The following is a 20,361-nucleotide window of genomic DNA, read 5'->3' as shown; positions in this document are numbered from 1 at the left end:
GGATTGCTATCCAGTGAGAATATCACTATATCACAGCCTCTCCTGTGATCCAATTACATGGCTTCAAAGGAAAGTTGGTGCAAGTTCAATTGAGGCCTTTGAAAAGGCCCCAGATTCTGGTGAAATCAAATCAACCTTAGAGGTAATCGACCTGTTAATTTATTTTTACAGGGCTACTTTCATATCTGCAATGGTTCTCATCTGATCCTTTCATTCAGTCAAAAAAGTATCCTGAATATATCACCGGATGAGTGTTACCATTTAACATGATCTTAAAGAATCCTAGAGACTGATGGAACGAGGGAACAAGTGATGGGTACGTCAAAGTTTTTGAGAAGGTTTGTAGCTCAGGTTGTGGATGAGGTTGTAGACTTGCTCGCCAAACCGGTGGGTTTGGTTGCAGCTGTTCTGTCACCCTGCTAGGTAATGGTGATGGGTACGTTAGTTTTGGGTTAATTGGGTGTGAATTAGTTGTTTAAATATGGGGAGTTAGTATAATCAGTGAGATGAGCCCTCCTTGTCTCTCTACCTTACCACACCCTTAGTGGTCCACATTGCCCTTAGCAGATTTTGCATGTACATTACCCAATCAGAAAACATGGGTGGTTTACTGGTGATGGCTAATAGGTATAAAGATGGCACAGGTTATTTTGGTGATGGGAAAAATAAACATTCAGTTGTATGACCGATATAAAATGTCTGGGTATTAAAAAAAAGTAATGAGTGGGGTGAGAATTTCAGAGTGTGGATAAATAAAAGAGCTTTCACTACAAGTGTGGACTTAGGCTCTGTTTAAAAATAGTTATCTTCTAGTATATAACAATAAGCGATAACCGACAAACAAATAAAAATTGTCAGAAACTTGAAGGAAATTATGGAATACTCCATTACTTAAAGTAGCAAACTTAAATAGTAATCCTACGATAAAACCATTTCACTTGCCAAAACATCTTACAAAGCTGACCAACATATATCAATTATTAATTTTCAGTATGGACTTCAGTGAGGATCAAGGTCCATGATTACATAACAATAGCCAATATCTTCCAGTCTCTGGACAGATGGAGATCAGATATAACACCTACAAACATGTTGGGATCTCTCAAATATCCTGAGGCAATGACTACATTGCAACTACGCAGGAAGTTTAGAATTCCAATGGACAATTACCTTAGGTCTAGTGCCCTCCAAAAAAATCTCTAACTCTGAGTCAGTGACATCCAACACACTCAGGCTAAGCACTTCAGAGTGTTGTGAACGTGCATACAAGAATTGTCATCCATAAAATTTAATTGGCAGAAAATTCTGGGCTGTCAACACACAATGTGTTTTCCATTCTTCATTGGGAGTACTGACCCGACACATTTTTTTCTCCAAATGTGGTGTCATGAAGTTTTGGGGGTCGGTTTAGCTCAGGAGGCTGGATAATTGGTTTGCAATGCAGAGTGACACCAACAGCACGGGTTTACCAAGAAGGATTCTCCTCTCAACCTTTTCCACCACCTGAGACGTGACTAGGACATGGAAAGACACCACCAGTCATCTGTCTCTCTAATGAGAGAGCTGCCCTATGGTGTGGTAAGACTATGATGGCTTTGTCTTTGCCTTTTACACAAAGTTTCTTTATTTTCTACTTTAATGGAGAGTCATTTCAAAGAAGTATGCAAATCCTTTGAAGTAAGAGGAAGATAAATTTAGATCGAGAATATTAAATATTTTTGTCAAAGTAAAAGTCTAAGAAATGTGCATTACAAAAAATTACTTGTCAGGGAGCAGCAGCATTTCTTCCCAGCTTTGCATTACCCTATCAACAGCTACAGTGAACAGTGGTAAATTGCATAAACTTGTAGATAAACAATCTGTGAATAACACACATGCCATGAAAAAAGTATACAAGCTCTGAACAAGCCAACATTATAACATTTCTATTCTGCAAATTCTGGCTCATAGCAGTGCATATTTTTATTCCCCACTTCAGGTGAATTGCTGTGTCTTTTTTTTTGTCATTAATATAATAAATATTAGTTTTTAGTTACGCCAGTAGATTGTTTTCAAACATCAATACAATATGGAGGAACCACAGGGGAATTCTTGTCAATTATTGTTCCATTTCTCTCATAGAGAGATATTCACATAAACTTGGAATCTGGTCGAAAACCAGCCCAGGCTCTTGTTTTCTATTTGGAAAATAGTTAGTTGTAGAAATGGAGTTGAATTTCCTGATGATCAACTTTCCAATAAAAGCAGGTCTTATATATGACATTATGCTTTAAGCTGCTTCATGTTAATTTGACCATAGATTGTTAAATGAATTCTCTTTGATAAAGATATACTTGTACTTGAGTGTCCTACCTATTTGGGACTGAGCTACCATTGTTGAATTGCGATCACAGAGCGGAGAGAAAGGAAGCCCCAGTTCAGCCTCTTTGTCACCCTGCAATAAGATGAAATAAAGAACTGAAATTGAGCTGTTTATGTTGGTTTCTCATGTAAATACATAAATAAGGCTTGGGAACCTTCCAAAACTAAGTTTGCTAAGCCTTGTGCACACTGTGTTATTTTCCCCGACAACTGCTCCTGATACCTTCAAGTGTTGACTGGCTGTGCCTTCTAAAAGCAGTAATGCTCCTAAAGTGTTAAATTCACTTGATTGATTTTTGTTTTCTTTTCTTCTGGTTTTCTGGATTTCTTTTCTTTGTCGTGGGGGCCAGATACCACTGCAGCAACCATGTGGCATTTCCCAAATGACCATTCCTGGTACTACCTCTACCAGAATGTGGTACTGGATCAGTGTTTTTCAGAGCCATTTACTGCCAAATATCCTCCTTTGTTTTAGGCATATCAAGTGATTACTGGGACGGGGTAAACCACTGTAGAATACCGCAGAAAAGGCACTGGTCTTAGATAAAACTAAGGTATGTTCCATGGTAGAGATAAGTACAACTGTATTTGATCAGGCAGAATCTTTAGGACTCTGGGGAGCTGGTACCGATACATCTCTCCATACAAATAATAGTGTAAAATTCCTTGCTGTGGCCTAAACCTTCCAGTTTTCATTAGGTCTAAATCTGGACTTAATTAGAGAGATGTGGTTCAGGAATCATTGAGAGTCCTGACATATAGCTGCTCAAATTATACAGGAAATATAAACTTCCAGTCGTGATTTCCATCGTATTGACCTTTTTGCAACTGTCTCTCACGCTAAGCTCCATATTGGAGATTTGGACTTGATGCATAGGACTTAGCCGGATACTTACCCAGAAACCCAGAAAACAATGTAGTGATTAGTACTTGGTTTAATTCAAATAGTGGTCAGTGTAAGCAACACAACTGCCATTCCAAAAAATCTCTGACCTGACCTGACTATTCCCCCAACCCAACGGCCCTCCCCACATTGCCCTGACTACCCAAGGATGTGACATGACTAATCCCACACCTGACAGCTATCCTGGCCCATCATGATTGCCCTCCCTATCAATTTTCCCCCAACACAAACATCCCCAAAACTGATAACCCCCCCGACTAACACCACACTTCCCCACCATTCACTATCTTGTTCTCCCGCATGCCTACCCACTCATCCAAATATCCACCCACTCAAACATTCCCTAATCCACTGAAAGACTTGAAAGCCTTTAAAACTCTCTTTAATATGGTGTCTAATGTGTTAAGAAAGGACATTTCACTCAGGAACAGTCTTTCTGTCTTGGAAAACTGAGGTTTTCATAGTTCTTTGGGGGAGTGCAGAGTCCATATGCGGAAAGGGGGAGCAGATGGAGATGAAGAGTTATGGTGGTAGGAAACAGCAGTGAGGGGTGCAGACCAGAAGCTGTAGATGGGACTCCAGGGTGGTGTGTTGCCTCCCTAAGTCCAGTGTCAACATTGCCACTGTATGGCTGCAGGGCTGAGTCAGAAATCATGGTTCACATTGGTTCCAACAACATCGATAGAAAAAGGGTTGAGATGTTGAAACAAGAATGTAGGGAACTAGGTAGTATATTTAAAGTAGGGCCTCAACAATTGTAACCTTTGGATTAGTCCCAGTGCCATGTACGAGTGTGTATAGGAAAAGGCAGATTGAGCAGGTGCCTGTGGCTGAAGAGTTGGTACAGGAGGGAGGGCTTTACATTGCTGGATCACTAAATCAGTTTCTGTGATGGGTTGCATCTAAACTGCAATGAGACTAGCTATTGCTGTTGGCAATTTAAACTAATTTGGCAGGGAAATGGGATATGGCGTGGAGAAACTATCGTGGGTGATGCTCATACGAATGTAAAAGAAACGTCAAGTCAGTCTGGAAGGCAGAACATACATGGTCAGCTTGGCAAAGTTGGACAGCATTTATTTTAATGCAAGGAGTCATGCGAGTAAAGCAGATGAATTGAGGGTGCTGGTTAACATATGGGAATACAACATTATTACTATCACAAATATAGTTTAGGGATGGACAGGATTAGCCGTTCATTTGCTAAGGTATAGCATATTCAGGCAAGAAAGGGATGGTCGTAAAAGAGGAGATGGTGTTGAAATATTAATCAAGGAGTCAACTATTGCAAAAGGGGATGATATCTTAGAATAATCCTTGATTGAGGCCATATTTATAGAACCCAAAGTCAAAAATTGGGCAATCACTTTGATGTGAGTGTATTATAGCCCCCAGAATAATCAGAAAGAGATATGTAGGCAAATTTCAAAGAAGTATAAAAATAATAGATTAATAATTGTAAGAGATTTCAATTTCTCCAATATTAATGGGGATAGATAGTCCAAAATACTTACAGGGGTAGAATTCTTAAAATTTATCCAGGAGAGCATTTTACACCAGCATGTAGAAAGCCTACAGAAGGTGGGCAGTATTGGATCCAGTTTTAGGGAATGAAGCTGGGAAAGTGGCACAAGTGTCAATCAGAGAGCATTTTGATAATAGTGACATAACTCAGTAAGGTGATCATGGAAAAGGACATAGATAGATCAGAAATAAAGATTCTGAATTGAGGAATGGCTGATTATAATATGTTAAAGCAGGATCTGGCCAAACTGGACTAGGAACAGCTACTTTAGGAAAATCTACATTGGAACAGTAGGAATCTTTCAAAACAGAAAAACTGAAGGTGCAGGGCCAACATGTTCCTGTAAGGCTGAAGAGTGTGACCAAAAATTCCACAGAACAATGGATATTGAGGAATGTACAGGATTGGATAAGGAAAAGGAGGGAAGTTTATGATGGATAACGAGAATTCAGAACATTGGAAGCACTAGAAGCCTACAGAATGTGCAGGGGATAACTTGCAAAAAAGAAATTTGGAAAGTGAGCAGGGGCATTAAAAACACTGGTGGGTAAAATAAAGGGAAATCCAAAAGCATCTTATAAGTAGATTAGGGCCACAAAAATAACCAAGGAAAGAGTAATGTCAATTAAGAACCCAAGTGGCAAAATGTAGGTGGAGCCAGAAGAGATAGTTGAGGTTTAGTTTAATAGTTCACATCTATATTCACTACAGATAAGAACAATATAGGTATAGAATGAGGGCTGTCCTGTGGTGCGGTGGCAGCATCCCTGCCCCTGGACTGAGAAGCCTAGGTTCGAGTCCCACCTGATCCAGAGGTGTATAATAACATCTCTGAACAGGCTGATGACAAAAATACGTTTAAAAAAAGTTTACAGGTATAGAAATTAGGTACCCTGTTGTGGCACAATGGTAGCATCCTTACCTTATACCAGGAGGCCTGGATTCAAGTCCCACCTACTCGAGAGATGTGAAACAACATCTCCGAACAGGTTGATTAGAAAAATAGGCTAAATTGAAACAAAAGCTGAGGCTGTGCAACGTGGTCTTATTACTTAACCCTTTAAAAAAAAGCTACAGAAACCGGACTGTGATGTATTTGAATAAATGATATTTGAGAGGGAGGAGGTACTAACAATTGTAGGAAGTTAAAGATTGCATAAGTCATGAGGCTCAGATGAGTTGCTTTCCAGGCTGCTGTAGGAGGTAATGTAAGAGATTTTACAGGCCCTGGCATCAATTTTCAATCCACTCTGAGTACAGGAGTGTGTGCCAAAAGCTGGAGAACAGTTAATGAGACACCATTTTTCAAGGAGAGAAGTAAGAATTAACCAGGGAAGTATAGGCCAGTCAGTCTGACATCGGTGCTTGAGACACCATTAGAAAAGTTCTAAGGAACATAATTAATCTCTAATAGGAGAGGCAAGGATTAATCAAGGATAGTCACATAGTTTTGTCAGGGGGAGATCACATTTGTTAAGTTTGAGTTTTTTAAGGAGGTGACAAGATGTGTACATGAGTATAGTGCAGTGAATGTAAGCCACATGAACTTCAGCAAGGCTTCTGACAAGGCCTTGTATGCAAGACTGGTCAAGAAGTAACAGCCCTTGAGATCCAGAGCAATTTGGCAAACTGGATGCAAAATTAACTTAACGGTAGGAGGCAGAGGGTGATTGTCAAAGGTTGTTTTCGTGACTGAAAGATTGTGTCCAGTGGCAAACTGCAAGATTTGGTCTTGTCGGTTTTTGTGCAGATTAGAGATCTAGGTATGAATGTAGGCGGTTTGATTTGTAGATGGCTCTAAAATTGGCAGTGTGGTAAATAGTGAGGTAGAAAATCTTAGACTACAGAATGATATAGGCAGGCTGATCAAATGGACAGAACAACATCAAATGGGATCTTATTCTGAAATGTATGTGATGGTGCATTTTGAGAGGAATAACAAGGCAAGAAAGTACATGACGAATGGTAGGACTCTATGGAAGTACAGAGATCAGAGGGACCTTCATGTGCATATCCATTGATCCTTGAAGGCATTAGGAAAAGTGGATAAGATGAATAAGAACACATATGGGACACTTGTTTTTACTGGTTGAGGCATAAGAGCTGACAGGTTATGATGGACCTGCATAAGACATTAGTTAGGCCACAGCTACACTTCTATGTGTAGCTCTGGTTGCTGCACTATAAGGATGTGATCGCACTCGAAATAGTGCAGAGGGATTCCCCAGGATATTGCCTGGGCTGGAAAGTTCCATAAAGACAGACTAGAAAGGCTGGAGGTGTTTTTACCTTATGGCAGAGAGAGTTTAGAAAGGATCTGATTGAGGTGTACAAAACTATGGGTAGCACAGAAAGGGAAGATTGGTAGAAATATTTCTCATAGTAGAGTGATTAATAACTGCAGGGCACAGACTTAAGGTAAAGGGCAGGAGGTTTTATGGGGATGTAATAAAGAATTTTTCACCCAGTGGATATCTGGAACTCTCTGCTGGAAAGGGTGATTGAGGCAGGAACCATCGTAACCTTTAATTGTTTAGATGATCATTTCAAGCCACAGCACACAAGGATCCCGAACAATTGCTAGAAAACAGGTTGAGAATAGACAGGTGCCTGATCACTGGTGGGGACTCAATGGGCTGATGGGCCTGTTTCCATGCTGTGAACTCTATTACTCGACAGGGGCTTGACCTTCTCTTCTTCCAACTTCTCCTACACTTGTCAGTCTTCTGTGAGGATGCCTGTGCTGACCCATCACTATACAAATATAAACATTACTCTCATTAACATTAAAGTCTGAGTGTTAGTCAGTCTACTGTTCTTTTTCACTCTGTGCAGAATAAAGTTATTACCTGTCTGAAGAATTCCTCCAACAATGCCATGGTCCAACGATGATGCATCTCCCAGGCTTTTGTTGGATGGCTGATATCAGCTGTGTGCAGCAACAAGGAAAAGGCTTTTGGTTTATCAATCCTGCAAATCAAGATAGCATTGATAGAAATGACCAGTCTGAGGCAGATGCAAAGAGAGTGTCATCTTCTAGATTTTAATAAATCTAAAAGATTAAAAGATCTAAAAAGTAAAAGATTATTGTCCATTTAATTATGTCACATACATTGGTAATCAATTATTATTACTTGGTGATGTGAACATACATAAGGAATTCAGTCAGCCGAAATGACAACTGTCTCTGTTTTAAATCCTGTTACAGCTCCCACTGCACTTAGCTTTGTATCAGAGCATAATTCACCCACAGTCGGCACTTCTTTGGTATTTGTGATTTTCTTTATCTTTTGTACATAAAATATCTCAGTTTACATTAAAAACAGGTTGCAAAATCCTGATACTCTGCTTTGCAAACATACATTGGCCAGATTTTGCTGACAGGAATCACGGTGAGGCTAATACATACGTAAATAGCACAGCACCTTCAGATGAGGAGCTTTATCACACAAACATCCAAACGTGGTGTCCATGTCGCAGTGCTCCACAAATTATATTCACAACAAAAGCATCTTGCTGTCTGCCTCACTATTGAAATGCATTGAATGGTGCAAAGTTACTTCATTTGTCCAGTATGTACAAATTAAACTTTACAGATGGGGTAATTCTTGTTATTTAAAAGCAAGAAATGTTTAATTATGTCATAGAAGTAGTGACTGCCAAACAACATCTTTGGTAGTGAAAATTAACTATTCTCAGTGTAGAGTGCCATTCCTTCAAATCTCATTGTTGGACAGTTTAAAAACATAGAATTAAAAGCTTTGCTGCTATTGCACATTGCATTTATGTCTCATTTTATCTCTCCTTCAATCAATCTTACTCTCCCTTTATTTCTCTTCTCTATTTGATTTGACATTAAATTCAGACACTAATTGATTATGAATTCTCAGTCCTTCCTCAATCATTCATTCTGATTACTTAAAGAGATACACAGTTGGCTGTCCTACTTACGCTGGTCTCACAAGGCCAGTTTCCTTTGTTAAAGTGTTGCCAGTTCCCACTTTTGCAGCTTCATATTGAGAGTTGCAGCCTGCTTTGCCAATTATAGCCAGTAACAGAGATTGCTCAATGTCCTGCTACAGCACAATGTGTTATGTTATATGTGTACATGTTAGACCAAGTTCAGAAATATGAAGGTCCTTGCTTAAAGTAAAATGTTACGGTATTTTTAAATGTTGTTCACAATTAGTCAAAGAGATTAGGAATCTGCTTGGGCATATTGCCAAATAATGAATATTCATGTCTGGAATCAACAACATTCGATCTTAATGTAATCAACAACATGCACCTTTTACTAATGGATGACGGTAAAGAGTAAATTCCAAGGGTCAAGGTCAGTAAATGCATCTTCAAATGCCAAGTCCCAGCACAACCCCATCACTCACCTCCTCCAATCTCACTCAATCCTAAAATTCCTAACTTCACCTCATATTCTCACACATTTCCCAAATTGGCTGTTCAATTTTCACAGCTCAATTAATATTTGGGCAACAAAATCCTCCAATATCAGCACTCTATAGTTATTGTAAATCTCTTTGATTTCTCTTCAGATTTTCTTATCTCTCTCTTTCTCTGTTAGAAAGCCTCTAAGTTATGCCCAGTAACATGACTGTCCTCCATTTGTCCCACCACTCTAACAAAATAGATGTTGTCTCTTTGCTCCTTCCCTATGGGCTGACCTTTATGGGGCAGGAGGTTCACTGCTCACACACCTGATGAAATGTTCCTCAGTAGGAGGAAATACCACCCTCTAGAGGTGCCCCGAAGAATCTGACTGCAGTAGGCACTGCTGGGACTGTGACAAGGCCCATGGGTAGAAAGGACATGGCTCGTAGAGAGAGGTAAGTCTTGGGTTTTGGACAGTGAGGGATCGTGGAACATAGAAACTGGCGAGATGGCAAAGTTGGTTTTGAAGGCCAGATGGGGAGACATAAAGGCTGCAGGGGGAGAAAACATCACACAGGATCCCTGCCTGCCCCTCCCCAACCCAAAACGATGTACCCACCTTTCCTATCTGCCTAGCTTTTTTCTTTATTTCCCCACTACACCTTAGCAGCAGTCATTCACTCTTGCACACCAACGACTACATGATGTATTGCACAGTGCAGGCAGGTTGAGAGACTTAATTGGGTATTGGTTACTTCTGAATAGCTGGCTGTCTACTTCACTTGACAGTGGTTCTGAATCCAGGCTCTAACTTGCACAAGAAGGGTCCAGACCCGAAACGTCAGCTTTCCTGCTCCTCTGATGCTGCTTGGCCTGCTGTGTTCATCCAGCTCCACACCTTGTTATCTCAGATTCTCCAGCATCGACAGTTCCTACGGTCTCTAACTTGCAGCACCCACATTGTGGTGAATGTGCAGTTAATGGCAAACTGCAAAAATGCAATCCTCATAATGCTGCAAGCCCATTCTGCTTGCTTTTCTCTGGCAAAGCAAATTAGTTATATTCAGCTCCTCTTAAAATACAGTGCCTCAATGACACATTATCCGACTATACAGAATACAGAGAGAAAAGAAAACTTCAGTAATGCTGCAAATCAAGAGGTGAAAAGGAGAGAAATGTAATGAAATTGTAAGTACTAGCATTGGAGATTATCCAAAGAAGATTCATTAGATTAATTGCGGGTATGGAGGGACTTTTTTTGAGGAGAGGTTGAGCAGGTTGTGTTCTTTGGAGTTTAGAAGAATGAGAGAAGATCTAATTGAAAAGTACAAGATACTGAGGGGGCTTGACAGGGTAGATGCTGAGAGATTGTTTCCCTTAATGGGAGTTTCTAGGATCAGAGGGCACAATCTCAGAGTTAGGAGTCGCCTGTTTAAGGCAAAAAAAAGGAGATTCTTTTTTCTCTCAGAGGGTAGTGAATCTGTGGAATTCTTTACTGCAAATGATTGTCAAGGCTGGGTCATTAATTATATTCAAGGCTGAGAAAGACAAATTTATAATCATTAAGGGAATCAAGGGTCATGGGGATAAGGCAGGAAAGGGTCTGAGGATTATCAGATCAGATCAGCCAGGATATCATTGAATGGCAGAGTGTATTCAATGGGCCAAATGGCCTACTTTGTCTCCAACAGATTATGGATTTATGAGCCAAATGGCACTGAGCAACCTGATGGAGGGACAAGTGTAATTGTCAATGCTAATGTGGTAGCAGATGCATTGGTGTTAACTTGCAAAAATTCCCTCTTTTCAAGAAAGATTCCACTGCACTGGAAAGTAGTAAATTTGACCACTCTGTTCAAGAAGAACGGGAGACAAACAGCTTCATGTCTGTCATGGGGACAGTGTTAAAATCGATCATCATACAGATTACATCTGCATAATTGAAAATCAATCAAAGTAATCAGGAAGAGTTTGCATGGCTTCACCAAAGGGCTATCATCTTTAATCAATTTATTGGAAATCTTTGCAGGAGTAAAATGAACTGTGAATAAAGTGACACGTTGAAGATGATTATGGAAAATAAAGTGGTGTATTGAGTGATATATTAGCATGGATAGAAGTTTGACACTGGCAGAAAACTGATGTATAAAGGAGACGTGGTCATTTGGTGGTAATATCATTAGGCTAGCAGTGTGGAAGTCCACTTAATGTTCTGGGAACATGGGTTCAAATCCCACCATGGTGGAATGGTGAAATTTGATTTCAATAAAATCTGAAATAAAGAGGTGATTTCATGGTCACACATCACCATCAATTGTCATAAAACCCCATCTGGTTCACTAACCTCCATTGGCATACATATGACTCCAGATTCACAGCATTGTGGTTGACTCTTAACTGCCCTATGGGCAATTAGGAATGGTCAATAAATACTGGCCCAACCAATGATAACCCACATCATGTGAAAGACTAAAAGTAAAGATTCCCTGTCTGATTGGCAAATTGACATGTGCAGTTCTGCAGGGCTCTGTGTTGGTGGGTTGTTGGGGGGGCGTGCTTTGATGTAAATCTAAGTGTGGAGCCAGGTCAGCATTTACTGCCCATGTCTAGTTGACCTTGAGAAAGTGGTGGTGAGCTGCCTTCTTAAACTGCTGCAGTACATGTGCTGTAGGTAGACCTACAAAGCCTTTAGGGAGGGAGTTCCAGGATTGTGACCCAGCAACAGTGAAGGAATGGCAATATATTTCCAAGTCAGGATGGTGGTAGTGTGCCCATGTATCTGCTGCTCTTGTCCTTCTAGATGGAAGTGGCCATGGGTTGGGATCAGCGATGCTCGGTAGCATCAGTGAGTACGATCATAAATTTGCCAAATTTACGACAGTACACACTGCTGCCACCGAGCATCACTGATGGAGTCACTGAACATATGTGGATATGGTGCCATTCAAGCAGGTTGCTTTGTCCTGCTTAGAGTCAAACTTCTAGTGTTATTGGAGCTGCAATCATCCAGGCGAGTAGACAGTATTCCATCACATTCATAGTCATAGAGTCATGCAGCATGAAAACAGACCTTTCAGTTCAACTAGTCCATGCCGACAAGTTCCCAACCAAACTAAGTTCCCACTTGCCTGTTTTTAGTCTATATTCCTCAAACCTTTCTTATTCATGAACTTATCCAAATGTCTTTTAAATGTTGTAACTGCACCTGCATCCACCACTTCCTCTGGAAGTTCATTCCAAATCCAAAAAATTACACTCATGTCCTTTTTAAATCTTTCTCCTCAAACCTTAAAAATATGCCCCCTAGTTTTGAACTCCCCAACCCTATGGAAATGACCCTTGCTATTCACCTTGTCTATGCCCCTCATGATTTTATAAACCTCAAAAGATCACACCTCTACCTCCTACGCTCCAGTGAAACAAAGACCCAGCCTATCCAGCCCATCTTTATAATGCAATCCTTCCATTCTTGGAAATATCCTGGTAAATTTTTTTCTGAATTCTCTCCAATTTAATAATATTCTTCTAATAGCAGGGCGACCAGAACTGTACACAGTACTCCACAAGAGACCTCACCCATGTCCTATACAACCTTAGCATCACATTCCAACTCCTATACTCAAAGGTGTGAGCAATGAAGGCAAGCGTGCTAAATGCCTTCTTAACTACCTTGTCTACCTGTGATGCAAATTTCAAAGAATTATTTATCTGAATCCCTAGGTCTCTCTGTTCTACAATACAACCAGGGCCCTACCATTAATTGTATAAGTCCTGTCCTTCATCTGACTTATGGCTTGTAAATGGACTCAGGAGGTGAGTTACATGGTACAGTATTCCTATCCTCTGACCTGCTACTGTGTTTATGTAGTGAGTCCAGTTCAGTTTCTGGTCAATGGTAACTCCCTGGATGTTGACAGTGGGGGAATTCAGTGATGGTAACACCACTAAGTGTCGAGGGGCAGTAGTTAGATTGTCTCTTACTATTGATGGTCATTGCCTGGCATTTGTGTCGTGAGAATGTTACTTACCAGTTTTCAGCCCAAGCCTGGATATTGTCCAGATCTTTTTACATTTGAACATGGACTGCTTCAGCACCTGAAGAACGGCAAATGGTGCCTAACGTTGTGCAATCATCATTTCTGATATCATGATGGAGGGAAGGTCATTGATGTTGCAGTTGAAGGTGGTTGGGCCTTACCCTGAGGAACTCCTGCAGAGGTGTCCTAGAGAAGAGATGACTGACCTCCAATAACCACAACCTGCTTTCTATATGCCAGGTATGATTCTAAACACTGGAGAACGTGTTCCCTGATTCCCATTGACTCGATTTTTGCTAGGGCTCATTGATTCCACACTTGGTCAAATCTGGCCTTGACATTGAGGACAGTCACTCTCACCTCACCTCTGGAATTCAGTTCTTAAGTCTATGTTTGAACCAAGGCTGTAATGAGGTCAGGATCTTAGTGACCCTGGCAGAACCTAAACAGGGCGTCATTGAGCAGGTTATTGCTGATCAGACGCTGCTTGATAGCACTGTCAATGACACTTTCCATCTTCATGATGATTGAGAATAGAGGGATGGGGCAGTAAAAGGCCAGATTGGATTTGCCCTTCTTTGTGTACAGGACACACCTTGGCACTTTGTTGGGTAGATGTAGTTATGTTGGAGCAGCATGGCTGGGGTTAGCAGCAAGTTCTGGAACATGTCAGGGTCCATAATTTTAGCAGTATCTAGTGCTTCCAACCACTTCTTGATATCCAATCTAACATTCCAAACAATACAATTCCTATTTGAATGCCTTGCATGAATCTGCCCTCTACACTCAAACAGAGTGCATTCTGGATTCTAACCAATCACTGAACCAAGAAGGTTTTCCTCATGTCTCCATTGCTTCTTTTGCCAGTTGCCTTAAACATTGATTTTACTGCATAAAAACAGGCCATTCAGCACAACAGCTCTCTGCTTATATTATGTTCCACTTCATTGAAACTTTTATTCCTTTCTTCGTCAATACATTTAGCTGGCTTCTCCTTAAATGCATCTATACTATTACTTTAATTAAGTTAAATAGTAAACAGCGTTTTCTTCATTTATATTATATAAAAGCAGAAAGTGCTGGAGAAGTTCTGGGGGTAAGGCAGCATCTGAACATTAACTCTATTCCTCTTTTCACAGATGCTGCCAGACCTGCTGGGTTTCTCCAGCACTTTCAGTTTTTATTTCACTTCTCCAGCATCTGCAGTTCTTTATTTTCATTGGCATGTGTTATTTATTTAAATGGATGAAAAAAAAAATGTTGCCATGGCCTGGTCTTTGCTATAAAATTAGGGTTGGATACCTTTCCGTGAAAGCCTACAACATCTCACTGACAGTGATAAGATGTTAAGTTTAAGTGTTCCTGTCAGGTTTCCTGCATCATTCACCAATGATCACTAAAACTTCCTGAAGAGTTGTTAAAACTTCTTGTTTTTTTTTTATTTTCAGCAGTATTAACTATTTATGATGTATGACAAATCCTATTCAGTTTTAACATGAACTATGAATAAACAAATATACTGCAGTTAATGAGCTAGACACAAATGACTTTTCATCAGATTCTTTTTATCTTTATTCATTAGCGGGATGAGGACGTCGCTGGCCAGGCAGCATTTATTGCCCATCCCTAATTGCCCAGAGGGCAGTTAAGAGTCAACTACATTGCTGTGGGTCAGGAGTCACATGTAGGCCAGACCAGGTGAGGATGGCAGTTTCCTTCCCTAAAGGACATGAGTCATCCAGATGGGTTTTTCCAACAATTGCCAATGGATTCATGGTCATTATTAGATACTTAATTCCAGATACTTTATTGAATTCAAATTCCACCATCGATAATACCACTAGGACACGACATCCTCTATTTTGATGGTTAAAAGAGACAACTACTATCAAATGATGACTCACCCCTCAGGTTGCTGCAATGCATTCTTCATAGCTTTCACTTGTTGAAAGTGGCAAGACATGTCAGTTGCCAACACCATCTCAATTACCAAGGCTCGCAGTTCCCTTTGGAGAATAAAAGACAAATCATGAGATTTTGCTCACAAATTCAATAAAAGAAGCTAATTGCTTTGACATTTCAAAAATCTTTGCGAGCAACATTTCCCTCAAAAGGTCAACTTTTTCTCTGCAAAAGTCACTGTGTTTTCATCTCAAATACCATACATATTCGAAGTAATGAAATAAGAGATTAACCTCAGTGTATAAACCAAACGTTGTTACAAGATGAATGACGAGGTGTTTTTCAATTACAGAGACAGGTTCTCAATTGATTTTGCCTTCAAAAACATTTGCTAAATAATCACACAGTGCTTAAGTACATCTTACTGAATTTGAAACAATTCCATGAGCAGATCTTAAGATTTCAATTTTTCACAATTCTGCATGACCTTAAGTCTGTTTCATAATTAGCAGTGGTTCAACATTATTGAAAGGAATCCCATCAATGCAACTTAAAACGAGAGAAAAAAAAACATCTGCTACTCACTGAGTAGTACTTCTGATACTATTCCTTCTCCATGAACCAATAGCACTTTGCCCTAAACCCACACACCAAAACTCAGGCTGTAAATGACTTCAACCCAACGCAAGTTTACACAGCCAGTGAACTGGCATATGTCCAAATTCCCTGCATGACTGAACACAATATAAACAGATAATCAACCAACTCTGGGATAACAAGAACTGCAGATGCTGGAGTCAGAGATAACACAGCGTGGAGCTAGAGGAACACAGCAGGCCAGGCAGCATTAGAGGAGCAGGAAAGTTGACATTTTCGGTCAGGACCTTTCAGAAAATTTTCTTTGGATGGAGCATAATTGTGGACACAGAGGTGGTTTGATGTGTGTATACTTCAATGCTATAAGTATCAGAAATAAGGCAGATGAACTTAGAGCATGGGTCAGTTCTTGGAACTACGATGTTGTGGCCAATACAGAAACTTGGGTAACTCAGGGACAGGAATTGTTGTTGGAAGTTCCGGGATTTAGATGCTTTAAAAGAAATTGGGAGAGTGATAAAAGAGGTGGGGGAAAGGCATTGGTAGTCAGGGCTAGTATAGCAGCTACTGAAAGGCAGTTCGAGAATGATATGTCTACAGAGTCAGTTTGGGTTGAGGTCAGGAACAAGAAAGGAGCAGTCACTTTGTTGGGGGTTTTTTCACCCCCGAATAGTTGCAGAGAAGTGGAGGAGCGGATTGGGAGGCAGATACTGGAAAGGTGCAGAAGTCACAGGGTTGTAGTCATGGGTGACTTCAACTTTCCAACTATTGATTGGAAACATTTTAGTTGTAATAGTTTATATGGAGCAGATTTTGTCCAGTGCGTTCAGGAAGGATTCCTGACACAGTATGTAGATAGACCAACACGAGGAGAGGCCACTTTGGATTTGGTGCTTGGCAACGAACTGGGCCAAGTGTTGGACCTGTTGGTAGGAGAGCATTTTGGCGGTAGTGGTCACAACTCTGTTACTTTTATGATAGTCATGGAAAAGGATCGGTACATACAGCAGGGTAAGGTTTACAATTGGGGGAAGGGTAATTACAATTCTGTTAGGCAAGAACTGAGTAACATAAAATGGGAACAGATGCTGTCAGGGAAGAGCACTATTGAAATCTGGAGATTGTTTAAGGAATGCCTACTGCGTGTGCTCGATATGTTTGTCCCTAGCAGGCAGGGAACATGCGGTCGAGTGAGGGAGCCTCGGTTCTCAAGAGAGGTTGAATGACGAGTTAAAAGGAAGAAGGATGCTTATATAAGGTTTAGGAAACAAGGATCGGAAAAGGCTCTAGAGGGATACAAGTTATCCAGGAAGGAGCTGAAGAAAGGGCTTAGGAGAGCTATAAGGGGGCATGAGAAAATGTTGGCAGATAGGATCAAGGAAAACCCCAAGGCTTTTTACACATACGTGAGGAATAAGAGAATGACCAGAGAAAGGATAGGGCCGATCAAGGATTGTAAAGGGAATTTGTGCATAGAGCCTAAAGACATAGGAGATGTGCTTAATGAATACTTTTCTTCGGTATTCACAACTGAGAGGGACCTAGTTGTAGGGGAGGACTGTGTGAAGCAGGCTGGTAGGCTAGAGGAGGACGTTGTTAGTAAGGAAGATGTACTAGGAATTTTGACAAACTTAAAGATAGGTAAGTCCCCTGGGCCTGATGGGATTTAGCCAAGGATTCTATGGGAAGCGAGGGAAGAGATCGCAGGGCCTTTGGCGATGACCTTTTCAACCTTACTGTCCACGGGTATAATGCCGGAAGATTGGAGAGTGGCAAACGTCATTCCCTTGTTCAAAAAAGGGAATAGGGATAACCCCGGAAATTACAGGCCATGTTAGTCTTACTTCAGTGGTGGGCAAATTATTGGAAAGGGCTCTGAGAGATAGGATTTATGATCACTTGGAAAGGCACAGTTTGATTCGGGATAGTCAGCATGGATTTGTGAGGGGTAGACCATGCCTCACAAACCTTACCTAATTCTTTGAAGAGGTGACCAAACACATGGATGAAGTTAGAGCAATGGATGTGATATAGATGGATTTAAGTAAGGCGTTTGATAAGGTTCCCCATGGTGAGCTCATGCAGAAGGTAAGGAGGCATGGGATAGGGGGAAATGTGGTGGATTGGATTTAGAATTGGCTGACCCTTAGAAGACAAATTGTGGTCGTGGACGGAAAATATTCAACATGGTGCTCAGTTACGAGTGGTGTACCACAAGGGTCTGTTCTGGGACCTCTTCTATTTGTGATTTTTGTGAATGATTTGGATGTAGGAGTGGAAGGGTGGATTAGTAAGTTCACAGATGATACAAAGATGGGTCGAGTTGTGGATAGTGCAGAGGGCTGTTCTAGGTTACAAAACGACATTGATAGGATGCAGAGCTGGGCTGAGAAGTGGCAGATGGAATTTAACCCTGAAAAGTGTGAGGTGATTCATTTTGGAAGGACAAACTTGAAAGAAGAATACAGGTTAACAGAAAGATCCTTGGCAGTGTGGAGGAGTAGAGGGATCTTGGGGTTCATGTTCACAGTTCCCTGAGAGCTGCCACCCAGGTGGATAGAGTTGTTAAGAAGGCGTATGGTGTGTTAGCTTTCATTAATAGAGGGATTGAGTTCAAGAGCCGTGAAGTTATGCTCCAGCTATTCAAAAGCCTGGTTCGGCCACATCTGGAGTATTGTGTCCAGCTCTGGTCACCTCATTACAGGAAAGATGTGGAAGCGTTGGAAAAAGTGCAGAGGAGATTTACCAGGATGTTGGAATGGAGGGAAGGTCTTACAAGGAAAGGTGTTTCTCTTTAGAACGATGAAGGATGAGAGGTGACTTGATGGAGGTGTACAAAATGATCAGAGGTATAGATAGAGTGGACAGCCAGAGACTTTTTCCTCGGGTGGAGGTAGCTATTACGAGGGGGCATAGTTTTAAAGTGAGTGGAGGTAATATGGGTGAGACATCAGAGGTAGGTTCTTTACTCAGAGAGTGGTCAGGGCGTGGAATGCATTGCCGGAGAGGGTCGTGGAGTCAGCCTCATTAGGGGCATTTAATTGGCTATTAGATAGGCATATGGATGATAGTATAAGGTAGGGGTGGAGGTTGGATAGACTTTAGGATTAGGGTAAAAGTTCGGCACAACATAGTGCTGTACTGTTCAATTTTCTATGTTCTATGTTCTATATCAGGTGAAATATTCAAGCAAGAAACATATCTAATACAATAGTTTGAAGGGGTTAGTGAAGAGCGAAATGAGACTGGTGAGAATAGAATTTGAGAATAAATATTTGAGAATAAGCATGACTGAAATGCATAATGCCAAATATCACAGCTAATATTTCACACCCTGTATTAGAATAATTGACTTGTGAAGATGACAGGGTTTTTGAAACAAATTGGTTTTTCCTCTTGTAAAAGACATGCACCCAGGCCTTTCTCAATGGATCCAGTTCAATAACCATGACTTTTCTGCAGTCATGGTATTGTAGTAAACAAACTCTTGCTGGCAGAACCTGCTTGAGAAAATCAACCATGGACTGATGATAACAAGGTGTAGAGCTGGATGAACACAGCAGGCCAAGCAGCATCAGAGGAGCAGGAAAGCTGATGTTTCGGGCCTAGACCCTTCTTCGGAAAATTGGATTGATGGTTGTTTTCCACATACTGAGGATGTCTTTCTTGAGCAAATCTCTCGGCAAAGCTATCTTACCTGAGAAGTTGGGAACATATGGCAAGAAGAAATTTAAAAATCAGAGGCAACATCCATTCTTGAATCAGGATGGATTCCATGGGTAGAGTAAATTGACCCAAAGAATTATCTGGTTGACACATTGTATTCTTCAATAGGTGAAGGTTGTGTCATGCTCTGCCTTTGTCTTCCCTATGACCACAATATCATCAGTTATACAAATACAACCTAGTATATTCCAAAAAATCCTAACCATGTGCTGCAGGAGTAAATAGACCTTGGCTTACTTGTAACCAAATGGTAACCACTGGAAACAGTACAGTCCGAAAAACTATCCTAAATGTCATCTTCTCTTGGGATTCCTCTGATCAATGGACGGTCTGGTATACAACCTTCACACATAACTTTGAAAGTAATCTTGTCCTAGATAATTTAGGATATCGTTCTTTCAGGATTGGTATTTTGTGTTGACACCTTTTAAGTGAAAGGTTGGGCACCTTGGATCGAGTTTCTCTTACAGTGCTATGGAACTGCTCCAGTCTGGATGGTGGTCAACTTTCTAAACAATTCCCAGTTTGCTGTCGGGAAATGACTGGGGATTAGTTCAGAGATAGTAGGAACTGCAGATGCTGGAGAATCCGAGACAACAAGGTGCAGGGCTGGATGAACACAGCAGGCCAAGCAGCATCATAGGAGCAGAGAGGCTGACGTTTCGGGCCTAGACCCTTCATCAGAAAAGGGGGAGGGGAAGGGGGTTTTGAAATAAATAGGGAGAGAGTGGGAGGCGGATAGAAGAGGGATAGAGGAGAGGATAGGTGGAGAGGAAACAAACAGGTCGAAGAGGCGGGGATGGAGCCAGTAAAGGTGAGTGTAGGTAGGGAGTTAGGAAGGGGATAGGTCAGTCCAGGGAGGACGGACAGGTCAAGGGGGCGGGATGAGGTTGGTCGGTAGGAGATGGAGGTGCGGCTTGAGG

At 41.1% G+C, this 20,361-nt stretch overlaps 1 protein-coding gene across 1 annotated transcript in view; it reads right to left on the bottom strand.

The window, feature by feature from the left end:
- The window catches only part of LOC109916548 (dual specificity Calcium/calmodulin-dependent 3',5'-cyclic nucleotide phosphodiesterase 1C-like), a 613,873-nt gene that overhangs the window by 82,415 nt on the left and 511,097 nt on the right, over positions 1-20,361 (bottom strand). Inside the window, exons 9-11 of the mRNA XM_048595622.1 lie at positions 15,118-15,219; positions 7,640-7,760; positions 2,353-2,434 (exon numbers count right to left, since the gene is read on the bottom strand). Coding sequence (XP_048451579.1) covers positions 2,353-2,434; positions 7,640-7,760; positions 15,118-15,219 — 305 coding nt within the window. The remainder of the gene's footprint in view (positions 1-2,352; positions 2,435-7,639; positions 7,761-15,117; positions 15,220-20,361) is intronic.

The sequence above is a fragment of the Rhincodon typus genome, chromosome 4, assembly GCF_021869965.1.
Source record: "Rhincodon typus isolate 14 chromosome 4, sRhiTyp1.1, whole genome shotgun sequence".
NCBI classification, from domain to species: Eukaryota; Metazoa; Chordata; class Chondrichthyes; order Orectolobiformes; family Rhincodontidae; genus Rhincodon; species Rhincodon typus.
This window is presented reverse-complemented; position numbering and strand designations above follow the sequence as displayed.